This window comes from Drosophila suzukii, chromosome 3 (genome assembly GCF_043229965.1).
Source record: "Drosophila suzukii chromosome 3, CBGP_Dsuzu_IsoJpt1.0, whole genome shotgun sequence".
NCBI lineage: Eukaryota > Metazoa > Arthropoda > Insecta > Diptera > Drosophilidae > Drosophila > Drosophila suzukii.
In genome coordinates, this window is record NC_092082.1 from 75,709,788 (window position 1) to 75,733,303 (window position 23,516).

Sequence of the window (23,516 nt, forward strand, 5' to 3'; positions counted from 1 at the left end):
CCATAAACCATAAACCAATAGACAGACCCAAAAATAATAAAATAAATAAGTTTGAAACTCGTTTTGTTTTGGTTTTAAAACATAGTTACTATGCAAGTTTTAATAGTATGTATGTATAGATTTAATTACGTATTAAGTTGAGTCAAATATCCGAGAGTTGTACATATGTATGCCTGCGTGAAGAGTTCACCTCCAGGGACCTTCCACATTCGGTGCATCCGAAGATATGTGTGTATCTCTTTCCTATCCTAACTTCCGTTCCGATTTTGATATGGGCCACCCATCGACTTATGCTAAGATGCTTAACGAAATGCGCTGGGCCATTGAATATGGCACAATAGAGTTTACAAGTCCAAAGGGAAAATGCTTCAGAGTAACAGCAGTGAAATGCAGAAGGGGAAATTGCACATTTAGCTACAGAGTCTAGAAAAGTCTAATCAAAGTACATTACATGTATGCCATAGGTCTAAGTAATTGCCACCACAGATCTAACGATTTGTATGCGAGTGTCTAAAACTAATATTGGATCGCGACCTAGACGAGGTCCTTGATTATATCCTGGTTCTTTCCAGTAGAGTGCGCGCGTGGAAGATCGAGAAATTAATATTATGTACGCGACGATATGCCTAAATCTGTTAAATAAATTCCGTTTTAAGATATTGTCATGAATTTTAGCGCGTTATCAGCGTTCCCGCCTCCGTTGCCCTATGCCTTTCCGGAGTAGTACCGATTTGGTAGACTATAGCGACCCCGGTACTGTCCATTGAAGACCAGCTGGTTCCCGCTGAAGTCGCTGTACTCGTCGGTCTCCTCCTGCGTGTCCTCGATGTAGATGCTCTTCAGGGAGCCCGGGAACGGGGTGACCATCTCTGAGCTGTACGAGTTCTCCGCATCCTCGTCGGAGTGGTCGTACTCCCCGGAATTGGGAACAGCCACATATGAGGCGGAGAAGCCCTTCATCGGCACCGAACCATCGGTCTTAAAGCGAACCAACAAGGAGTGGGTCATCGAGTTTATGTCCTGCGGCAGCTGTAAGACATGAAATTGGTTTAATGTTCTCAGCATAATCATCAAGGATCTACTTACCACATTGCCGCAGTACTGTCCGTACATGGGGCCATACTGTCCGTACACATCGTCTATATCGGAGAACACCTGCACATAGTCGAAGGTGCAGTTCTCGCTGCTCTCGATGTCAAAGGTGAGGAATACGAGCTGCACGTAGCTGTTGTCCGGAGCCGCGATGGTCCACTCGCAGTCCATGCCGTCATCGTAGTCCTGGTTACCAAAGCGGGCATGGGAGTAGAACTGCTGCACCTGGCTGGTGGCACGCAAATAACCCCCACAGGCTGCAAGTAAATTATCGAAAAGATGAAGCCAAGGCCGGTTTAGGGTTTCAAAACCATCCTACCCGTGGAGTGAGAGGCCGTGAATCCGTTCTTCTGCTTGTTCTTGTCCGTCTTGAGGACCATGTACATCTGGTTGCTGGTGGAGGAGATGGGGAAGGGAATCTTGTCCCCGCAGAAGCGACCCAGAACCGAGGCGGACTCGGATTCGCCATCATAAACTGCCACGTTGTCGTAGGTGCATTCCTGGGATAGTAAGGAAACAAATTTCAACTAGAAAATCATCTTCACTTTAAGGTGTTCTTAAAAACAAAGTTCTAACTAAGTGAAGGCATATAAATGCTTTATCAAATCTGCATATTTCTTTGACATATCCCATTTCTCTCTAAATATATATATATTTTAAAGCGGCTCACCTGATGTGATTCCACGTCGAACTCGTTGAAAATCAGCTTGATCCGGTGTCCCGGTGTGGTGATGAAGTGCCACACACAATCGGCATTCGGCGGATAGGAGTCCGGATAGTTGGGGCTGAAGATGGTGCCGAAGGGTGCGGAGATCTCGTACTTGCACTCGCCCTCCTTGCAGTCATGCCCATTTTCGTGCATGGAGTACCCATTGTGGCACATGCAGATGTAGGATCCAATGGTGTTCCGGCACTCGTGCTGACAACCTCCATTATTCACCGCACACTCGTCGATGTCCGTGAAGAAGACGGCCGCAAAACCCGACCTCTGGATGGACTTGTCCGAGTGGAACTCCAATCTCAGGGCATTGCTCTCTGATGTGGCCGTGGGCGGAATGGCGGAGCCGCAGAAGGTGCCGATCCTCTTCAGCCGATTCTCACCCAGCTTGGAGTACACGGTCACCGAATCGTAGCCGCAGTCCGACTGCTGATGGGCCGTTCCCTCCAGATCGAAGTGGGTGAAGTTTAGCGATATCCTGTGCTTGGGCGGGGCCACAATCTCCCAGATGCACTCCTTCAGCAGAGGGTACATCTCGGGAAACGAGGGCGAGGTGATGGTGCCATTCGGATATTCGATGACGCCGCCACAGGCATCTTAATAAAAAGAAAAATTCAGTTGAGGGTTCAGTCTATTCAGTTGACTGAAGCTTTTTAACTAGGTCATTATATTAGGCATATAATAAAAAAATGAAGAACTCTGTTGTGAAAAGCATATAGTAAACTTCTGATGTAATATATGTTTCGTAAATGAAAAAAATTAACAGTTTCTAAGAAAGTTCCCGCGATCTCAAAAGTAAGGCAAGTCTAGATGACTATAACATTTTTTGCACTACGAATCCAACTTTCATCTGAATTTAAAAATCACTTCGTCTGGAAAAACAACTTTAAGTTCAAATTATCTTGGCTTTTTCCCGTTTTCAGTTTTTCTGGGCGTTATTCTGTTATCTAACGCATACTGTTATCAATATCTCATTAAAAGGTTATACTGCTCGTTAATTTAATGCATTAAATTGAAGAGTTCCGCACCATTCAGTTGAAAATACCCATTTCCCGTCCAAGAAATCATAAACATTTATAGCGAAATAATTATTTTGTGGAGCACTTTTCCGCAGTTAACCCACCTTCGCAGTGCTTCTTGTCGCTGTGCAGTTCATATCCGATGCGGCAGCTGCACTCGTAGCCGCCCAGAGTGTTGATGCACTCGTGCTCGCATCCGTGGTTCTGGGTCTCGCACTCGTCCACCTCCTTCATGAACACGGCCGAGAAGCCCGCCTTCTGCACCGATGTGTCCGACACGAATTTCACGTACATCGAATTGCCACTTGACCTGCAAAGGGACGCCGAACAAAAGCAGAGTTTCTTCTTTTTAGCGAGGGGTACGAATGGGTTGCCCCTTCAGTGGCACTCACTTCATGTTCGGCGGCGGCTTGTAGCCGCAGAAAACGCCAATTAGCGGCGCATCCTGGGCAGGACCATCGCGAACCTCGACGTAGTCGTAGACACAGCTGTCATGGTTCTCCACCTCGAAGGACTGGAATTTCAGCGCCACCTGGTAGCTATCCGGCACGGTTATTTTCCACACGCATTCCTTGTTGGGCAAATAGTCCAGCGGGTAGTTGGGCGACTCCAGGCGGCCCACGCCATCGTCCACGGACAGCTCGCCACCGCAAACAACTATGGAAACGGAATGTCAGGAACTCGCCAGGACCACTTTCATTTCGTATCTCCCGTCATTCCAACTCCCCATTTACCACTTCACCCCACTCACCGTCGAACTCCGCCTTGAAGCCCCTGAAGCCCTCGCTGCGATGGTGGTTCACATAGGTGAGCAGCATGCGACTGGACTCCGTCCGGACCACCTCCTTGTCCACCTTGCCGCAGAAGCGCCCGATGAGCGGCGACTTCTCGAAGTAGCCGTCACGAATCTCCAGGTAGTCCGACTCGCAGTTGTTCGACTTGAAGATGTTCTGTGAGGAAATAAAGGAACTGTAATTTATCAATTGCTCAATAGGAAAAGGGAGCGAAAGTTATTGAACCGAGTTGTAGTGCAGATAATTAAAACGCTAAGTCAAAGCACCCAGAAAGTGTCCCATTTTACTGGCTTTCATATAAATATCAGTACCTTAAGCCCCGATGATAAATGGGAAAAGAGAGACACTAAAAAACTTTTAAGTCTTTTTCCCATTTCTGGGCATTTCTGGTTGCGTTTCTTAAGAATCTATATTCCTGAGTAGTTTTTCTTTTTTTAGAATCTGGCAAAAGGGTATTTTGATCTTAAATGTGCAAGTGTTTCACTTTTATGTGAAGTTAAATATGAAATAAATCTAAACAGAAATAAAATTAAATGCAAAATGTATTTTTAATAGAAAACTTTGTAACCATATGAGCATCTTTAATATTCAAAGAAATGTTCAAACCCATTAATTAAAAATGAAATCCCAAATCTAATTCCAATGGCTTTAAAAGTACCCCTAACTTATGGGTTATCAAATGAGGTAATCGGGGTCACCAGCCTTACCATGCCCTCCAGTTTCAGTTCCACCCGCTCTCCATAAGTGGCTGTAATCCGCCACTCGCAGTGCTCCGTCTCATTGGTCAAGGCTCCCGCTGTATAATGTGAGGGCGAGGCAAAGATGCCCGAGCTCTCCTGGAAGGTGCGACCGCACTTGGGACACTTGTAGAGCAGATTGGCCTGGGCAATGTCACCCTGGCTGAGGCGCAGTCTCTGGCCAATTTCCGGACGCTTGCGGCCCTTCATCTCGATGGGCAGAATGGTGTCCAGATAAGTGCCCTTGGAGAAGGTGTTCCGGGCGTAGTGCATGATCGAGTCGTAGTCGTAGGCCATGCCCAGCGAGTCCACCTCATCCGGCGAGAGCATGTTAAAGTTGTAGTCCTGCCCCTTCATGATATTATTGTGCTCGATCACCACGTGCTTTTCCCGATCCGGACGCGTGTGCTCGTGCCAGAAGCCAACCACGTGGCCCAGTTCATGGACCACAATGCCAAACTTATCGCAATTCCGACCGATTGAGATGGCCTGGGGTCCATTGCCACGTTTGCCCACAAAGGAGCAGCATCTGGTAAAAAAAGGAAAGAATAGAAGGGGATATTATATTTAAGAACTAAGGTGTATTTTAAATAAATTTAGTAACTTCAGATTTTTACAAACTTAATTTCAAACAATTATCGAATAAAAAGTTAAAACAAACACCCCTTAATTTAAATTTTTTATGGTCATAAGGCCCTAATAATACTATATACATATCTTGTGAACCGAAACTCACCCGCAGCTCCTCACGGTGAACACGATGTAGTTGGGATGAATCTCCGGGTCGCGCTCCACGAACTTGATGCACGTGGAGTTCTCCCAGTGGCGCATGGCCAGCTTGAAGAGCGCCTTGTGGATGCCACTGAAGTTGCCGTCGATCTCGTACGGAATGACTCCATAGTCCCAGATGCGATCCTTTTTGGCTGTGACGGCCCGGGCCACCCGATGACGCAGTTGCTCCTCATCCTTGGGAGTCCTGAGGAGAATGAAGAAGCCATTTATACTCGTTAGTTATGGATGATTTTGAAACGCGACGGGCGAAAAGTTTTACGTGGCGTATGCGTAATTTTAATTGCCAACAGTTTTCCATGCATTTTTCACTTTTGTTGTATGGCACAACTTTTGCCACGCGAATTTCTATTAAAATTCATAACTTTTAACATGTACAAACACACAAACACTCGCACACACACACACACAACCGCACAATGAGCAATGGGCCTCTGTGTGTGTGAATGAGCCTTTGTTTGTGTCTGTGTGAGTTGCCAAAATGGCTGCTGTTTGTTTAAAGTTTATGCCGAAAAACCTCTGAATGAAAATGGCCGGCAATTTACAGTGAGGCCGGGAAATGGCAACGGAAACGGATGTGGCGGCAGTGGTGAAAATGGTGGTGTTGGCTCACCAGGGAGGGGAGTGAAAAGCTAAAAGCTGGAGGGGATCAGGTTGCCCAACTTACTCCGCTTTCAGCAAATCCATTTCAGACCCGGATTGTTGGGCCGATTGATTGAATCCTGGCGGGGAATGGTTCACATACTGGGTGGTTCCCTGGCCACGTCGACGGTGCTGGCGACGATGCTTCTTGCGGTGGTGGCTCTGCGTCCGCTTCTGGTGGTGCGACTCCCTTCGATGGTGACCCTCGACCACTGGGCGACTCAGCTCCTGGCGCAATTTCTCCAGCTTGGCCTCGTACTCCATGTGCTGGTTGCTGCGTCTGATGTGGTTATAGAAAAAAACAAAAGCCAAACTGAATTTAAATGGCTGGAAAAGCGAGTCCAAAGGCCTCATTTCAAACGAAGCATTTATTATTTACATCATAATTAAACCAAAAACCCATTTGATTAAACTAATTAGCAGAATTTGGAATACAATTTGCTATTTATCATTCATAAATCAACTCATAAATTAATGTTTGAGTAACAGTAACAGAACACATAGACATTTTTAATTAAGCCATTTTTGTTTGCCCGATTAAATTGGTTTTAAAAATGTTTAAAATAAATTACATTTGCTGAGAGTGAAATTTAAAGATCTAATTATTTAGGCAATAAATCAGCTTTAATTGGTATGTAGCTTAATATTTGAAAATAAATTGGATATAAAATGAAGCAATAGGTGTTGTTAAGCCTAAACTGATAAAAAACACAATAAATCAGTTATATTTATAAACATTCGTTTTATAAAAAGCGGTTATTTTGAGAGAATTAAACTTTTATCTCATTGTCAGGTTCTTTTTAAATGCTTAAAATAAATATAACAATCATCGTTTTTAGTATGTTCTGCATTGATTTAAATATTTTCATGCAATGTCTGGTATTAAATATTATGTTTTTGTGTTTGATAAGATATGAAAAACTCCACTTTAATATCAAAATTTTGCTGTTCCATGTCTTGATAAGTTGGTATTACTATTTTTTTTAGATTTTTGGACTCACCGCTGCTTTGGTCCCCGCCTGTGGCGCCTCCTCACAACTCCGCGTGAGTGCAAGAAGTCCACCTCGTCGTCCAGCTGCATCCCATTGCCCCCGGCGTTGCTGTAGACGTGAGCCGGAGTGGATCGCTGCTCCGGCAAGGAGGTGGGCACTATGTGGGAGGACCGCCTCTCGGCCACAAAGTTGTTACCCGAATCGTCCTCGATGTCCTTGTTGTCCGACTGAATCTTGCGGGTGTCCACGTTGCGGTGCAGCGCCTGCGCCTGCGTCTTGTTGCCCGGCTTGGAGCTCATCTCGACCAGCGTCATCCTGGCCGGCTTCTCTGGATGCGTAACATGGGTTCGCTGCTCCGACGGAGGCAGCACCTCGTTCTTGTAGCTGGAGGATTGGGCATAGTCGGAGGGCGATATCGAACCGGCTTTAACGGGCTTATTAGCATTCTAAAGGAACAGGAAAGTAAAAAACTTTAGAAAATCCATTGACTACTAGTTAATATTTATTTTAGATTAATTCTTTTGTTAGTTCATTCTGCCTTTAAAAATCTATCTAAAAGGATTTGAACTGTAAAATTATTAAATGGTTCTATAAAAGTACAAAACGAAAGCTAAATATTTTAACAAAACGGTGATTTAAATAAATAATAAACATACACTCAAAGAGTATAGTTTAGAAACTTGGAGTTAGTGGGTATATTTTCTTTAAATTAAAGGGAATATTAAATACTTAAATATTAAACATTTTTAAGAAATGAAAGACTACATTACCATTACTCCAAGTTTTTAAAATTCTGGTTACGTGTACAAACTGGATTTTATCTTGATAAATGTAAAAAATCTGCAATGAGTGGTCCCATAGATAACTTACCTGACCCTGCAATTGGCCTTCGCTGGCCTTCAGGTTGACCGGCACCGAGCTGGGCAGCTTGGTCTTCTTGCGGATGATGTCGGTGAGGCCCTCCTCCTCCACCTGCAGGCCCTCGTGGTAGACCTCCTGCTTGAGCTTCTCCAGGTCCAGCTGGAAGGTGGCATTGAACTTGGTCGGCCCGGCCGCCGAACCGGAAACGGAAGCGGAGGCGGGGTCGTGAGCCTGGTCGGGGGCGTCTGCCAGCAGCTGCTCCACCTCCTCGCGCTCCTGCTCCTCGTCGTCGACGGGCGTGTGGGCCACCACCGGGCCGGAATCGCCCTCGGGCAGGGCAATGTCGCCCATGAAGCCGCCTGCAAGGCCCGAGATAAAGCGATTTAAATTAGCGGCTTTATGGCACTGCTACCATAACTTACAAATTGTTTTTAATTATAAGCGACAGGGCGAAAAGCGTATAAATTTTTATTTTAATTGAAATTTCATGTGGCTCCCAGCCCGCTCATCCGTGCACTGGCGGTTGGTTAGCTGATGCCCCAGCTGGTAATTTATAATTCGCACTGACAACATCTACTGGCCACCGGCTACTGGGCCACCGACCATGTTGCGGATATAAGGCCGTGGCCCTCTGACAGTTATTTCGCCAGGCGGTTGGATAGACACTCTCTGCATATCCATTTAATCAGTGCATCAGCGGGACAGAGGGACAGCGGGACAACCAGACAGCAGGACGAGCAGACAACAGGATTCCTGGCCAGCTGATGCCTTTGTTTGCCCACGCTCCACGCGGCGTATACGCAATGTGCACCAGGGAGTGTGTGTGTGTGTGGAAAGTGGCCAGTAAAATTGGCAGCAACAACAATAACAGTTAACAAGCAAAATATGAAACTGTTGCCCTGTCTGCCTCAGACATGTTAAACAAAATTAATTAAGTGCGTTTGCACATTGCCACAAAAAAAAATGCAAAGCAATGAATACAATACCGAACTGTGCAGACTCTGCCTATTAAAATGCTAGGATAAATATATTTAAAGCAGATCCCCCGGCAACTGGCAACATCAATCCTTATTTTTCATGTCAAAATGAAGCATTTGCCAGCCAAATAAGCTCTGGATAGAGCAATTCATTTGCCTATAAAGACTGTCTGAGTGCTGCTGCCTGAAATGCTGAAAATGCTGCTGGTTGGCTGCTCGGAGCTCTGCTTAATTCAAACATAAATAAAATAAAATTGCATTCATGCTATTTACACGGCTGGCACAGTGGAGCCTGCTCGAGTGGACGTGGACGTGGATGTGGATGCCAGGATGCCGGGATGCCAGGCTGCCAGGATACCAAGCAGTTCGTGATAGGGCCGCATTAACGTTAACGCCTTTTGACTTCTGAAGGCCGCTCATCGTGGCCCATATTCCTCCTCCGGATTTCGCTTCCCTTTCCGGCTTTTCCTTCGCTTCCTTCACTTCCGTCACCTGACACCTCTCGCCCCATCCTTATCCACCTGCTCCGCCTGTCCATCTGCGAGTTCCCAACTCGGATGCTGGGAAACTGGGAAACTCCGATGTGCAGATGCAGATACGGGTGCTGGCAATTTGATTATTACAACTGGAGCGGCAAAACCAATCATCTTTGAGTCTCAACTAACTTGTTGCGAAGTGGGTCACTGCAATCCAAATCCACTTGATTCGCATTCCAATTGGCTGTACAGAGTACACATATCCTTTGGGTAATAATCAAGGATTTGTTGCCTTTCCAAGGGTGAGCCCATAATAACAGAGGAAGTAATTAAAAGGTAGTAAAGAGTGATGTGCTGGGACTCTCAATTTAAGGACACTCGATACACATAATATTTACCTTTCATTCCTATTTGCTGTTTGTACATTTCCTTTGAGTTCCGTGTATCATGTTTTTTTCCCATTTCAGGACAGATATTTCTCCTTACTTAAGTAAAATAGTTGCTCATTTATTGATATGCTTTCAACTCCAAAAAAGCCCTTAGCAACAAGGGCTTTTGTCTATCAAGTATTCACTGTATTTAGAGAACCTTGAATGCAGGAGCAGCTGGGCACGTGTGTACTCTTCGGTTTTGTAACTCCTGCTTTTGATTTTGCTTGTGTTTTGACTGCTGCGTGTTGTTTTGGGCAAAATTGCAAATTACATATTTATCAAGCTGCAAACGTTTTTTGATTTAGTTCCCGAAAGTGCAGCAGAGCATGGCAATCATGGCACTCTCTTACAGGAAGCAAAAAATCGAGAAAAAAAGGGGAAAAAGGAAGTCAAACCACACAGGTTGTTTGCCAGGACTCCAATCAATGTCAATCATACGCACCGTAACCGAACTGTGGTCGCCTGCAGTTCGAGCAAAAGGAGTATAGAAAGGGAAATGACATGGGCCTCCCAAAAAACACCCACAAAATATCAGACCTGAGGGGCAGTGAGACGTTTGCTGATTCTGTCAAAGATCGGAATTTAGATCAAAATTCTAGGAGAAATCCCGCCATGGCAGCACAAATCCTGTTTATTCAACGGATGAGCCATCGCTCGACGTTCTGTAAAATCTGAATTAAATTACACGCCATCAAGATTTTCGTATTCAATCTACGCTCACGCTCACGTTTTCCCTCCCATTTTTCTCTTCGCTTTTCACCATTGTTTTTGCTGCAATTGCAGCATGTTGACTTTGAAAACATATCGTATTTACATTTGATTTAACAGTCAAACAAATTTCTAGAATTGCGCAAATATTTACATACACAATCGGAAAATCTCTGCAGGGCTGCGAACACGTGTGCCCTGTTGTGAATTAAAAACATATATATACATATGTACAAATATTCTTCGCCTGCGTGGCTGTGCATACATGAAATTTAAATTTAAAACATAGCACAGCCCACATGGCGGATGATTGATTTGGATGTTGTTGCCACAGCGAGACGGCAAAGTCGAAATGGCAGGGGAAAACTGAAAGGAAACTAAAACCGGTGAAAAGTAACTCAAGCAAAACACGTTTCCCAGTTGGCATTTAATCCCGTTAACAATGGCCGGCACCCAAGGAGGAAAAATCCGGACGTGGAGGTGGTAATAAAAAAAGACGATGCACTCTGCAGGCGAGAAAACTTGCCACATAATGCGGCAGATTTGCCACCCGCACAAGAAGTGCCAACAGTCCGTTTAACGGTGAAGGATCAGTAGTTGCCACTGCCAAGATGGCGGCTGAAACGGAAACGGAAACGAACACCATCCAATGTGCGTGGGCCAAGACCTTCCTTACTTCGAGTTCCAGTCCTTCTGCGTCTGCAATTTCATTACGTTAACGTTAAATGCCTTTGGCCGTCTCGTCCACTCTGACTGGCAGACAAACAGTTCGCACAAGTGAAAGTAATTAAATTTTTGAGCGTTGGCTCCTTTTATCCAGAGTCCTTGGGTCCTTGGTCCTGGGTCCTCCTTTCCTCCCACATCATTCACACTAACGAACTGACGCACAAAACGTGCCATTTTAGAGGGAATCCAAATCCAAATTCGCATCCGTATCCCTATCCCGAGTCCAGTGGCGCACCCTTTTAACGGCGACCACAAAAATGTTCAACACATTCTGGCTGCACTTTCCCTTTTTCCCCCTTTCCAAATCCTGCTTACCGGCCATGCGGCGTATGCGTAATGTGGCAACAAGGGCCCATTGCCATTGCCCTGCCCACTTTATGAGCTCTGCGTACCGGACTCGCGACTGCCAACTGCCAACTGCCAGTTTAATTAAAAATAAAACCCACCATCTCCGCCTGCCTGGCTCCAACTGATTATTCGCTTTGGGCCACGCTTTATACGTGCGAAAACCAGAAGCTGGGAAGGAGGAAAGCCGGGAAAGCTGGGAAAGCGGGGAAAGCAGCATCCCCAACACTTGACGCACCGCATCAGTTGTGGTGGTCAACATCCAGAGTTGCTCGTCCATTTTGTGGGTCAAAAGCAAATAATTGAAGAGAGCACGTCGACTGATTGCCATTGTTGAGGTCAGTTGGGTACGCTTTCATTTCACCTTTTTTTTATCCCCTGGTTATTTTGGGGGCCTCTTCCGTTTCTGTTTTTTTTTTTTGTTATTTATGGCTTTTGTGCTCTTTGGCGGATGTCAATGCTCGGCTGGCTGTGTCATAAAATGAAATACGAGTATGTGCGCAAATAAAACACAAGCAATTAAACAACAAAAATGCTTGCGGCTCAAAAGGATGCGGCTCGAAGAAAAAATGCTAATTGATTTGCACTTTTAAGCTGGCAGTGAATGTGATTGGAAATCAAATTGTTTATTTTATCTATTAATGATTCTCGAACACTATTCTGAAGTTCAGAAAAAAGTCTGTAATACCAAAGATAATATAGACTTTTTTACTACTTTTTTATTTAGACTATTTTATAGTCCTTGGTAATACCCTGTTTAAATCTCTACGAAGCCAATAAAATTGATAGATATACTCTTACATAAAACGCATGATTATTTTTAAAGAATCAACGTATAACACAATCAAGTAAAACTAAAACATCGGAACTTGTACCCAATATTCATAATATTCAATAAAATATAGGATTATTTCCTAATTTAAGTGAAAATGGCTTATAATTATTTTGTATAAGCCCCTATTTTACATCCCAATGCTTTCCTTGAGTGACTCCTTTGTTTATCTGACCTAATCCCAGGGGCTCAGGATCCCTACTCTTATAAGTAGAATTAGCCTTGACTGGTCAACTGACTGGCTAACACCGTTGGCTTTCAAATCGCTGACGGCTTTGTAAATACGGCTGTAATTATGCATAATCTGCCATAGAGCGTATAGCGACCGGAAATGCATACATGCATATCACAGTGACCCCCGATTGGGTGTGTATCTGTGCACGGGACTCCATTCTCGATTATCCATTCCCCCGACACGTTGAATGTGAGTGTGTGTCGGTATAATTACCGTAGCCATAACAATGAAATTCAATTTGCTGGCCACGCCCCCCGCGGACATGTTAAATGGGCGGTCGGAGAATTCATCATGGCCCGGAATTATGTTTTGATAAGCGGCCACCGAGCAAACAGGCCATAAACCGGCAAACGGATGGACATTCGGGCGATGCCTAAATTAAAGATGGGAATCAAGGCAAATATGGGCGGACAAATAAACCACTCGAACACAAAATGGACAGAATCGCATACGGATGCAGACGGAACGGAAGGAAGGAAGGGGAGAAGGGGGCGGAGGCGGAAGTGGAGGCGGATGCGGATGGAGGAGTATATATGGTTGGACAAACTAATCCGGAGGCAGCAGAGACTGCAGAGGAGGAAGACCTCAGCCATTAGCCAGAAGCAGCAGCAGCACTACGAATGCGAATGCGAATCCGAATATTCGGATAGTTCCGGCCTCATGTGTTTCTACGGCTCTTCTTCCCCCCGAAAATGGAGTTCGTCCTGGTGATTCTGAATCTGATGGTGATGGAGACGAGTGACCCGGCAGGAGATTTTGGATTTGTGCACGATTTAGGCTCTAGCTTTTGTTTGCATTTTATGAGTGTGTCCGTCTGTCGGTGAGGGGGATTTTCGCTTGTTTATTTATTCGAACAAACATTCGTACGATGGGAAAACAATTTTCACCTACAGAGAAAGGAAATCGATGGGAAATGCTAATGTGTTTTTATGATTTTAGGAAACAATTGGGTATTAAAAGAAGGAGCTTTGAAGCTAAAACATTGCTATATACCACTTTTAGCATTGTTTTATCAACTTTCTCATCATTTGAGAATATTTTTTAATACCCTTTATTAATATTTCATTCAAATAATATTAAAAATATGTTTATTTTTGAGTTGCCTGTTTTTTTTCTGTGCATCTGTGCATAAATTTGGGAAAATGTGCCACGCTTCATTGGAGTGTCAAATGATTGAATAAACGAATCTAATCATGCGAGGTAAATTTATCCGAGTGTTTCAATGGTTATCTTCGTCAGGCGAATGGAATTATGAGTCCTAATGGAATGGAAGAGTCTGCAGTTTTAAATTCCCCATGACACACCTCGATATCATTTGGAGTGCTTTTTCGTGACCACTGTGGCAATCGGTCAATGGCCCAGACTGGGCTTATAAAACCACCGATGGTCAAATTCATGTGTTTCTATGGCCAGTCCCCTGGGATCCCCAGGCATCCCCAGCATCCCGACATAGCCAACATCCCTAGATCCTCTTTGCGGACCAAATCGCAGATAGAGCTGGAGGGCAAACAATAGCCGGCCGATGTTTGAGTTCCCGCACCAGATTTATGATGGACAACTGCGTCGAAATATTTATGCAGCTGTACGTAGTACGTACGAGTATTCGTGGCACGACTCCACTTCCACAACATACTATATATCTATGGCCACTTTGCACCTACGGCAGATATAAAAACTATTTTCCATTGCGGTGGCACAAAAAGACGAACTCAGCTCGTTCGCACAAAGCATTTTTAGAAAAAGTTTTTGGCTTGGAGCACGGGGAATGGGAGATGGGAAATGTATATACCTATGTGTTTTTTTCAGCGCGCACTTTTTCAATTTGAAATGGGGCTGAAAAGCACAGTCATATTCGCCTGATGTGTGTGAATTTGCCAGTTCGTTCGAGTGTGCTCCGAGTGCAGTTTATTCAGTTCACCTACTCAACTTTCGGTGGCACTTGATTACAGCGTCGTCTGCGGCGGGTTCAATAAACTCTCTGTGCATCTCTGCACCCATAAACACCCACAAGCACCCATAAACACCCACCATCCCGAACGACACTTGCAGTTGCATCCGATAATTGTGCCATCAACTGTGCACTAGCTTCAAAGTGTCGCCGCCGCGTTTATTTTCGTACACTTTTCGCACATCCACAACAAATGATGCCAAATTAAATGCAGGCATTTGGTGGCAGGAGCCAGCATTTAGCATTCCAGATATCAGCGGAGTGCCCCGTTTATTTCTTATCGGGGACAGCTTCCGAATTTCATTTCTAGCTGGCCTTAATTTGCGGAAAAGCATTATTAAACAGAAATATGACATTAGATATGCATAGCATGGAAAGTTTCTAAAGAACAAATATTAAATTTGAAAAGTATGTATATCAAATTTCCTGTTTTATGATGGTCTTCCGCAAATAAAAGTTGCATAATTATAATATTAGACTTTCAATAGCTTTATACATAATTAATTTAGACCACAAAAAGGGGAATATTAATATTAGCTAATATAAATTTGCAACAGTTTAAACAAATTTAATTTTAGTTTTAATAAAAGGCACTCTGCGAATACATTAAAAAGTAATTTCAACTCACAAATGAAGTGAACAGCCATTGTCAATTTCGATTTGTGTTAGCTGCCGGATTATTTGTTTCCCGAAAAAATTGGAAAACATGTAGAATTTAATGGAATTGGTATGTCAATGTGGCTTAGCGTTTTGGCCTTAGGGCAACCATTTTATAAATATCCTTGGATATACATATAAGTTAGCCTGAAATATTTTCCTTTATGCAAGTGTTAATAAAGAAATTCAGACAACAATGCGAGTACATGGGTTCAACTGCTGCAGATGAAGCTCAATATTCGCTTGACTGGATTCGGTTCAATTTTATCTGCCCCCGCTTATGAATTCCGTATTGGATTCTTGGCATTTGCCTTGGCCAACAAAAAAAATAAGCAACAAAAAAATGGCAGAACGCATTCAATTTGTCTTTGGACTGTCGCTTTCACTCCATTTTCGAAATGGAAATAGGGCCAGCACAGCGGGGAAATTCAGGGATATGGAAAGTTGAAATGGAAATCATAAATTTCAGTTCGTATCTGCTTTGGTCATCGGTTGCAAGGCGGATTAATTCGATTTCATATCGCCCTTTTTACAATCTGGGGCAACGTCAGTGCGTTGGCAGAACAATTAAAATAACATTTACAAATTTAAAATGCGATTTGCATAAATTACGGATTGCCCACAGCTGCAGGCGCTCACACGAATAAGGAGATGTATATATATAGGGAATATATAGGAGTATTTATATATATATACCATATGTACATGGCATGTGTTTGTGTGCCGAAACATAAGCTCCATTTTGTGGCATTATCTGAGCAGCTTTCGAGCTTGTTTGTCTTGCCTGCTTATTTATGCCAATTTGCATAAACAATGATTGCAGCATACAGCCGGCGAGGAAAACAAATTCCGGCAAACAGGTTGCTCAGACACAGGGCAATTGTTTGTTCTCTGTATAAGTGAATGTACTCCACACACACACACACACACATACACAAGAAAAGCCCCCAGAAGTATGCAGCAAAAAGTTTGGGAATGCATCCTGCTGTCAGACATTGGCTGAAATTCCGCAACATTCGTTGTCGTCGTAAACAAAGCCACCCACTTTCCACTTTCCCCCATTTCGTTTTGGTTGACATGCCATTCTTGTTGGCATTAATTAATTATGTAAACAGCTTAAATGCAAGTTTATTTTATTTACACATGTTCCTGCTTGTTTGGCCGTAAGTGGGGAATGTCATTTCAATAAATGCATTTGAAATCCAGGTGGTAAATACCACTGGTTAAATTTGTAAACGCCTGCAGCTGTTACGGTGGCAGTCAGGTGGCTAAAATATGGCCAAAGCTGTTGCAAATGCAGTCAATGGCTGGCAAAGCCCTCTCAGCCAGTTCATCCTCCTCGAAGAGTCTCGAAATCAGCTGCCTCACTTCCGATTTTCTAACATTTCCGCAGCTGCACTTCCTTTCTGTCTCTTGTTTTTTGCTCGTCTCGCTTTTGAAATCCTCTGATGGCTTCACTTGAAAGCATGCCGAATCTATCATCAGCCCTGTGCCTCAAGGACTGTGTATATAAATCTATTGTCATATGGTTGGAGAACTGGAACTGGCAAATCGGACAAAAAGGACAGCTGAAATGAGGCCAATGACTGGAAAAATGTTGTATGTCAAATAAATTAATTTGCATAAACGAAAGCCATTTGTTTGGCCTGCCTGCCGGAAAATTAATGTGATTTATGTGTGTTTATCTATACCGATGAAATGTAGTTGGGCAATAAACAGATGTGGTTTGTAATTAAGGGCATTCAAAGTTGCCTTTCTGTTGCACGAAAAGTTCTATCCCGTTCTGCGGCTTTGTAAGCTGATCCCGCTGGCTGTTTTGCGGTGGGCATCCCGACAATCTGCGCCTGCAGCATGACAGCCAAAGCCCTCGAAAGAGCTACAAACTAACTCAATCCGTCTGCACATAATGCTAAAAGTGCGAATTGTAAATAGTTTCTGGCATCGGGCTCGGTGGCTTAGCGATGGACTTTTTAAGAGCGCTGCAGGGTACTAAGCAGGTGTTGAGGATTTCGGAGGGGGAATCCCCAGCACTACACTGGGGGAAAAGGATGATGGGAAAAATATGGAAAAGGTTCTATAATATTTAAAAAACTATTTGGATTTTTCAAGATAACCACTCTAAAAAATTAACTTTGTTATTATAAAACTTTTTTGAAACCGATATTATTTAGATGCTACTATACTACTATATACTATACTATACTATATATTTATGATAAAGGCAAGAAGCAGTTAAGTCGAAGGATTTCGGAAAAGAAATTCCCTGCACTTCATTATGAATGATAATAATAATAAAATGCTTGGAAAAAGTTCCTAAAATATATAAATGTATGATAATAATAATAAAATGCTTCTATTAAGTTCTGATAATATATAAATATTAATTTGTTTATATTTTGATATTGTTTTAATGAACTGCCATTAACAAATTAGGTAGTAAAGAAAAAAAATAAAAATCACTAAAGACTAGCATTTCGAATTTAGATAATTACTTAAAAAATAATAATAATAAAGATCTGATATCCTTAAGATAGACCCTATGATATATTTATGATAAGAAAACCCCAATCTTATTCTCCGTGCAGTTTGCATGTTCATATCGAGTATTTCACCGCTGAGCTGCACTTCCTCTCCCCCAAAGATTTATTCCTCCGTTTCGGGGGAACTTTCTTCTGAAACACGACGCGTTTCCATCTCTACCCCGATCCCAATCCCAGTTCCCCCTGAACATGCAATGCCTTCGAAGTGCCTTTTTATTTGAGAGCGCGAGCGGCGTTAGTTTGTTGCCTTTCAGCCTGGCTTTTCTGCCATTCTGGCATTTGGCAAGAGCTCTATCAAAGTGGGTTCTGAAAGGGGGATTCCCCGCTATCAAGTGTGTGTGTGTGTGGTGTGGTGTGGTGTGGTGGGAAATTATTTGCAGTCACTTGGGCAGGTTGTTCGAGCTTTGTGTGCGCCACGCCCTATACGCCTTCCAGGCCACTTGAAGCCATCGCATCGCATCCCATCGCATCCTGTCGCGCCTCCTCCGCCGCCGACTGACATTTTGGTCGTCCTGGCTTTGCGGTTGTTATTGTGATGCTGTTGTCATCATTACTGTCGTCAACTTGGCTCCACTTCCATTACGATCTGGTCTTTGGAATGGAATGGGTAGTATCCCAAACTGCACTCCCCGCCCATTTGCAGTGCCATTTGCGGTTTGATTTCTGGGCCTTGGTCCTGCTCCTGTTCCTGCCCCTCCGCCATTGTTGTTCGCTTTGATGGAACTTTTGCGCTCTGGGTTTATGCAAATTAATTAGCGAATCTGCAGAGAGCGCAGCGCACAAAGTAGGAGGAGGACCAAAGCAGTAAATTCCTTAAAGTGTTGGCTTGGCCAACACGAACGCATTATGACACGAACTCGAATTTCCAGTGCTAAACGCTTTCGTGTTGCCTACTTAGGGGCGCTCGTACTTCAAAGGCCTTAATTAACTTTCGAGCATTTGCTGGGTAAAATTGCTTGAGTAATACTATATATGCATATAGGTATATGTGTGCGTGCTTGCACTCTGGGGGATTTTCGTGTCTGCAACGCACTGCACATTTTTGGCAAATTAAATTTTCGAGTTGGAAATTTGCTCCAACTTCAATTGAAAGTTGATTAGCAACGCCCCTCACTCATCGCATCCCGTTCATTTGATCCCACTGCGAAATTCAATTAGGTCGCTTTGTGCTGGCGAAGGAAAAATTGTTTATTTTCCCCCGTTTTTCAATCGAATTGCGTGAATTTGCATATATTAGAAAGCCATTCATTCGGTTGCCAGTCCGTGCAAAACAACAAATCGCCTTTGACCCAATTTTTTTTCACAGGGAAAATGGCAATGCAAACAATTCATTAATTGTGTAGTGCGAAGGGGAGTAAAAAACAGCCCCGAGGCGGACATGATTGATTGTGAAATTATGGTCGGAGTTCCTCTCGAACGAAAATGGGTGATATATGCAGCGGTGTGACCTATCTGGAAATCGAAGCGCCAGACATCGACCTTTCGAGGACCTACGGGAGTAATTTCCAGAGGGGAGAACCACAATTCTCGAAAACGGGATGATTAAGTATCGTTTCAGCTCATAAAAAGGACTATAACAATAAATTTATTACATTTTAACAGAACAATAAAGAATAACAGATTGTAATGCACAACTTAAAAAGAAGAAACTTTATATAATATAGTTTCAATATTCCCATAATTGTCTTTAATATAAGAATTGTCATGCCAAAATCCAAAAAAAAAGCTAAATCAAACTTTATTATTATCAGACACTTCAGATTTCGAAAGGCAAAGTGCATCCTGGGCACAAACTCCTAAAAATAGTTTCATTGATTAAAAATATTTTTGGTTTTTGTGAGTTTTATATTTGCCTGCCTTGTGGAAACTGTGAGTACTGATGATTAAGTTATTTCTTATGCATAATATTACGCTATTTTTTATAAATACATTAGTATTCCAGCTTTAAGTATTTATAAAAAAGAATAGTATATTTTTTTAATCCTCAAATAGTCATACAATCAAAGCGTAAAGTCATGAACCATTTATATTATCTTTTTTTGCAGCTACTCCATAATCAGAGAGCTAATAAATAAAACAATTTAAGTGAATATGGATTTTTACTTAGGTGAGCTTTAGAAAATGTATTGCACATCGTGCTATGAAAACATAAATAAGTGTTTTATGTTGAATGAACACGGATATTCATGAGAGGTTTGCCATTGTAAAGCACTTGACGACACATTGGCAATGATAGTTAGGACGGAAGTCGTTTCCCCCTCAATATACGCACACTTGGAGAGGATTCCGCCTGAGGAATGCCAGTCCTTGAGCGGGAATGGGTTCTCGATGGGTTGCTCCGAGGGTTTGGAGGAGGGTGGTGCAACTTTTTGACAATTGATGTGAGCAAATACTTATAGATAGACCCGCAGATAAGCTCGCCTTCTTCTACCACTTCGAGGCAGACAAATTGCAATCGAAGTCGGTGCTCCTGCCCGTGGCAGACACAAGCTCAGACTTAAACTCAGACCAGGCCAGGATGCGGATATGGATACGGGGATCCGGGTGCGGAAAAGCCGAGAAGACAGCCATTGATACGTCCCCGACGCATTCGTTTTCGCATTCGCGTTGCTCTCGCAGTCAATTTCCTTACATTTTTCCCCTGCTTTTTTTATTATTTCCTCTCGTTTTTTTTTTGCAAACTAAGGTAAATTCAATTGATTCGAGATGCCGGAAAAGAGGGTCTGATCGAAGGGCAGGATGAAGACGGAGCATGCCACAATAGCGCTTAATTTCCAGCGCTGCAACAAGCGGCTGACAGGGGTTTTCCGAGGGGTTCACAGCGGGGGATGGCGGCCATAAATAATGTCGAGTGGGGGGAGGGGGCATTCTGGGACACTTCCACGTGTGTGTGCCTGTCTACGTCTCGAGTTAACAAGACTTTTCGCTTTTACTCAAACTCGCAGGCTAACACAATTTTCAAAGCTTTTGTCTTGCCACGACTTGACTGGGGTAACGGTATCGGTATCGCTAAGATCTCATATAGACTTGCACTACACAAAAATATTTTAGAATTTTAGGTTAATTGTATGCATAATCAGATAAATATGTTTATATTTTTTAGATTATCCAAGCGTATGAATAATTATAGTTATACAAAACATTTTCCTGGAATATATCCCATTGTAAGTCAGAAAAATATAATAGTTTTTAAAGTGGAAACCGAATATGTAAATGGGTTCATTTGTTACAAATGGTATGCAAGATAACAATCGCATATTTTATAGAAGGTACCAATGTACGAATGCTTTCACACTTATAAGACTGTTTTCTCAACCTCTTGTTATAAGAATAGGTATTACATCTAGAAAAAGTATTTAGTTAAACATGCGATTGGGAAAACAATCCTTAAAATAAGCCTCTCTAAGCAATGATTTTAATGGCTATTTGATATAACCCATATTTGAGGGGTTTGTTTCTAGTTTATACACAAATTCTTGAAGTGTAGTATTATAGGTAGTGTGTAAATATATAGATTCGGGGCTTAGAGATTGGCTTACGGCGGAGTTGAATCGACACGGAGGCAAGGCAAATGCGAAGCCATTTCCGTGACCCGTGGGATGTGGGATGTGAGCACCCATACCCGTAACCATACCCCTTCCCAGTCCCAATCCCGTACTCACCGGCCTTGCAGGGATCCATGTCAATGTCTCCGGATACCTTTGGTGTCACATGCAGGCGCATCAGCTGCTCGATGGTGTATTTGCTGCGGTAGGGTCGTCGCAGTCGTCGGATTGTGCCCAGATACGCGTCGAACTCCTGTCGATGGTGTAGGTGGTGGTGGTGGTGCTTCAGCCCCTCGTCCTCATCGATATCCTTTTCGGACTCTGGATTTGGATCTGGATCCGATAGCCGTTGAAGGACAGCGCCATCGGCGGAGTGTTCTTGCCTGTGGCCATTTCCAGTTGCCACCTGATCCACGGATGGAGATGATGATGCGGATGTAGGTAGTCCTCGATGTGGCCTGGGGTTCTTGGCATGCACCGAGATGAGCACCACCAGCAGACCTGTGGCCAAAAGCAGGACGCAGTTCGACCAACTGACCCCCAGGGGCGTGCCACGCCTCCTACGCATCGCAGTGGCTTCGAATTCACTCGTTCCTCTTTTTTGTTTGTTTTTTTTTTTGGTTTACTGTTTCAATGGGTCTTTTGTGGGGTCTTTCAACGATTCGTGACCAGTGGCCCGTTTGGATTCTTCTGTGCCTATCAGTATGCTCTTAGTATAATTTCTGCATTTTCAATTAGCACGTGCCGGGCCTGCAATTGGAATGGTTAAACAAAAACGCAAAAACAATGATTAGATTGTGGAATGTGTTGGAAGCGGATCGATTCAGGTTTGCACCAGACTCAGTGGAATTATTTAAACTGACTCAGTTCGTGCATCACTATTTTTGCCCTCTAAGCGACTGATAACCCTTTCTTCCGCAAAATGGCATCGAATATAACACGCTTTGCACCTAATAACAAATTTGTTCTATGGAATAGATGACGTAGGATTGTGTTGGAAGAGGTAAAAATAATATATCTGATAATATATACATAAAAACTATAGTTGTAATATCATTTTTTAAGTTATATTAACCATAAAACCCCTTGAAAAACTATATTCCCATTAAAAGATTATATATGATAAAATATATTAGAAACAATGTTTCTAATAACATTGTTTAACTTATAATAACCATAAAACCCCTTGCAAAATAACATGATTGATGGAAACCAGATTTGTTTACGCAGCATATTTCCGTGTATTTTATGTATTTTTCATTCTGTTCTTTTTTTTGTTGGCAGTCTACAGGTCTGTGTGTTCCCAAGCCCCCTGAACCGATGATAACCCTTCGAACCCCTTGTCCCCTCCGAAATGGCCAGCAATTTGAAGCGATAAAGCGCGCTTGATTTTGTTGTTCCGCGGCCCTGAAATATTTTCTGTATTTTTTTTAGCGGAAATAAATGGCGCACTTTCGCACACGTTGATGGGTAAATACAAAGCTGAACTGTGCTGGGGATTAAATTGCGAAAATGCAGATCAAACGCAGCAGTAACATTACCATTCTGCGGGGGAAAGCAATTTACTTATGCATTCCCAATCGGGGCTATCTTGTGAAGCCGGCTTTCATTTGCAATTTGAATGCGTTTTCTGGCTGGGAAATGTCAACTGGTTGGATTCATTTGCTAATACCGAGCTGAAGCCCCCGATCCCGATGCAATCCATGCAAGACTACAGGAAACAAAGGAGTTTGGTCTTGCCTCTTTGGTATTGGGATACAAAATATCTATCGGCAGCCGGCAGATAATCTCAATCTGTGCACACCCGGTGTCTTATTTACATATGCACCATAGATGTTCCTTATACGTATATAGCTTCTATGCAGCCAACATCTGCGCCCTGGGCCATCATAAAAACTGAAAACAAAGGAGGTGTAAAACCCAACAGATGGGCGGGAGAAAAGTCGTTTTAGGGGAAATGGTCAGGCAGTAAATCCGTGAAACCAGAACAGGTAGAGGTAGGTGTTCTCGGCTAGCACTCAATTAATTTCGAGGCACCTCCGTGCACAATAACAGGTAATTAAAAATCGCTTAGACCCCGGTGAACCCAGGGAACCCGAGCAATTCACAAAACCTTTTCAATTAACTTGAATGTTTGGCCAAAACCATTGTCATCAGGCTGTGCTGCTGCTGCTACTGATTTTCCCCAGCAATTGTGGCAATTTCATTAAATCATTTCATTTCCGGCCCCCGCTCACAAACACACACACACACACGGAGAACAAATCAAGGACTCGCCTGGCTTTTTATGGCAAATTAAGTTGCCTTTTGTGTGGTGGTGGTGGTGATGGTGGTGGCTGTGATGGTGGCTCTGAGGCAACTAGCAAATAAAGCCAAACACCACACAGACAACAATTCCACGGGCAAACCTTGGACAGAAAGTTTTTGCAGCCAAGCAAAACAGTTGCGGAGC

At 43.2% G+C, this 23,516-nt stretch overlaps 1 protein-coding gene across 1 annotated transcript in view; it reads right to left on the reverse strand.

The window, feature by feature from the left end:
* Positions 1-46: 46 nt before the first annotated feature.
* Positions 47-23,516, reverse strand: part of tok (tolloid-like protein 1 tolkin) — a 29,333-nt gene continuing 5,863 nt past the window's right edge. Inside the window, exons 2-14 of the mRNA XM_065867003.2 lie at positions 21,182-21,814; positions 7,654-8,003; positions 6,793-7,229; positions 5,817-6,071; positions 5,097-5,336; positions 4,331-4,889; positions 3,581-3,779; positions 3,222-3,486; positions 2,934-3,139; positions 1,763-2,406; positions 1,412-1,592; positions 1,087-1,349; positions 47-1,029 (exon numbers count right to left, since the gene is read on the reverse strand). Of these exons, the coding sequence (XP_065723075.2) occupies positions 706-1,029; positions 1,087-1,349; positions 1,412-1,592; positions 1,763-2,406; positions 2,934-3,139; positions 3,222-3,486; positions 3,581-3,779; positions 4,331-4,889; positions 5,097-5,336; positions 5,817-6,071; positions 6,793-7,229; positions 7,654-8,003; positions 21,182-21,632 (4,374 nt within the window). The 5' untranslated portion in view covers positions 21,633-21,814 and the 3' untranslated portion in view covers positions 47-705. The remainder of the gene's footprint in view (positions 1,030-1,086; positions 1,350-1,411; positions 1,593-1,762; positions 2,407-2,933; positions 3,140-3,221; positions 3,487-3,580; positions 3,780-4,330; positions 4,890-5,096; positions 5,337-5,816; positions 6,072-6,792; positions 7,230-7,653; positions 8,004-21,181; positions 21,815-23,516) is intronic.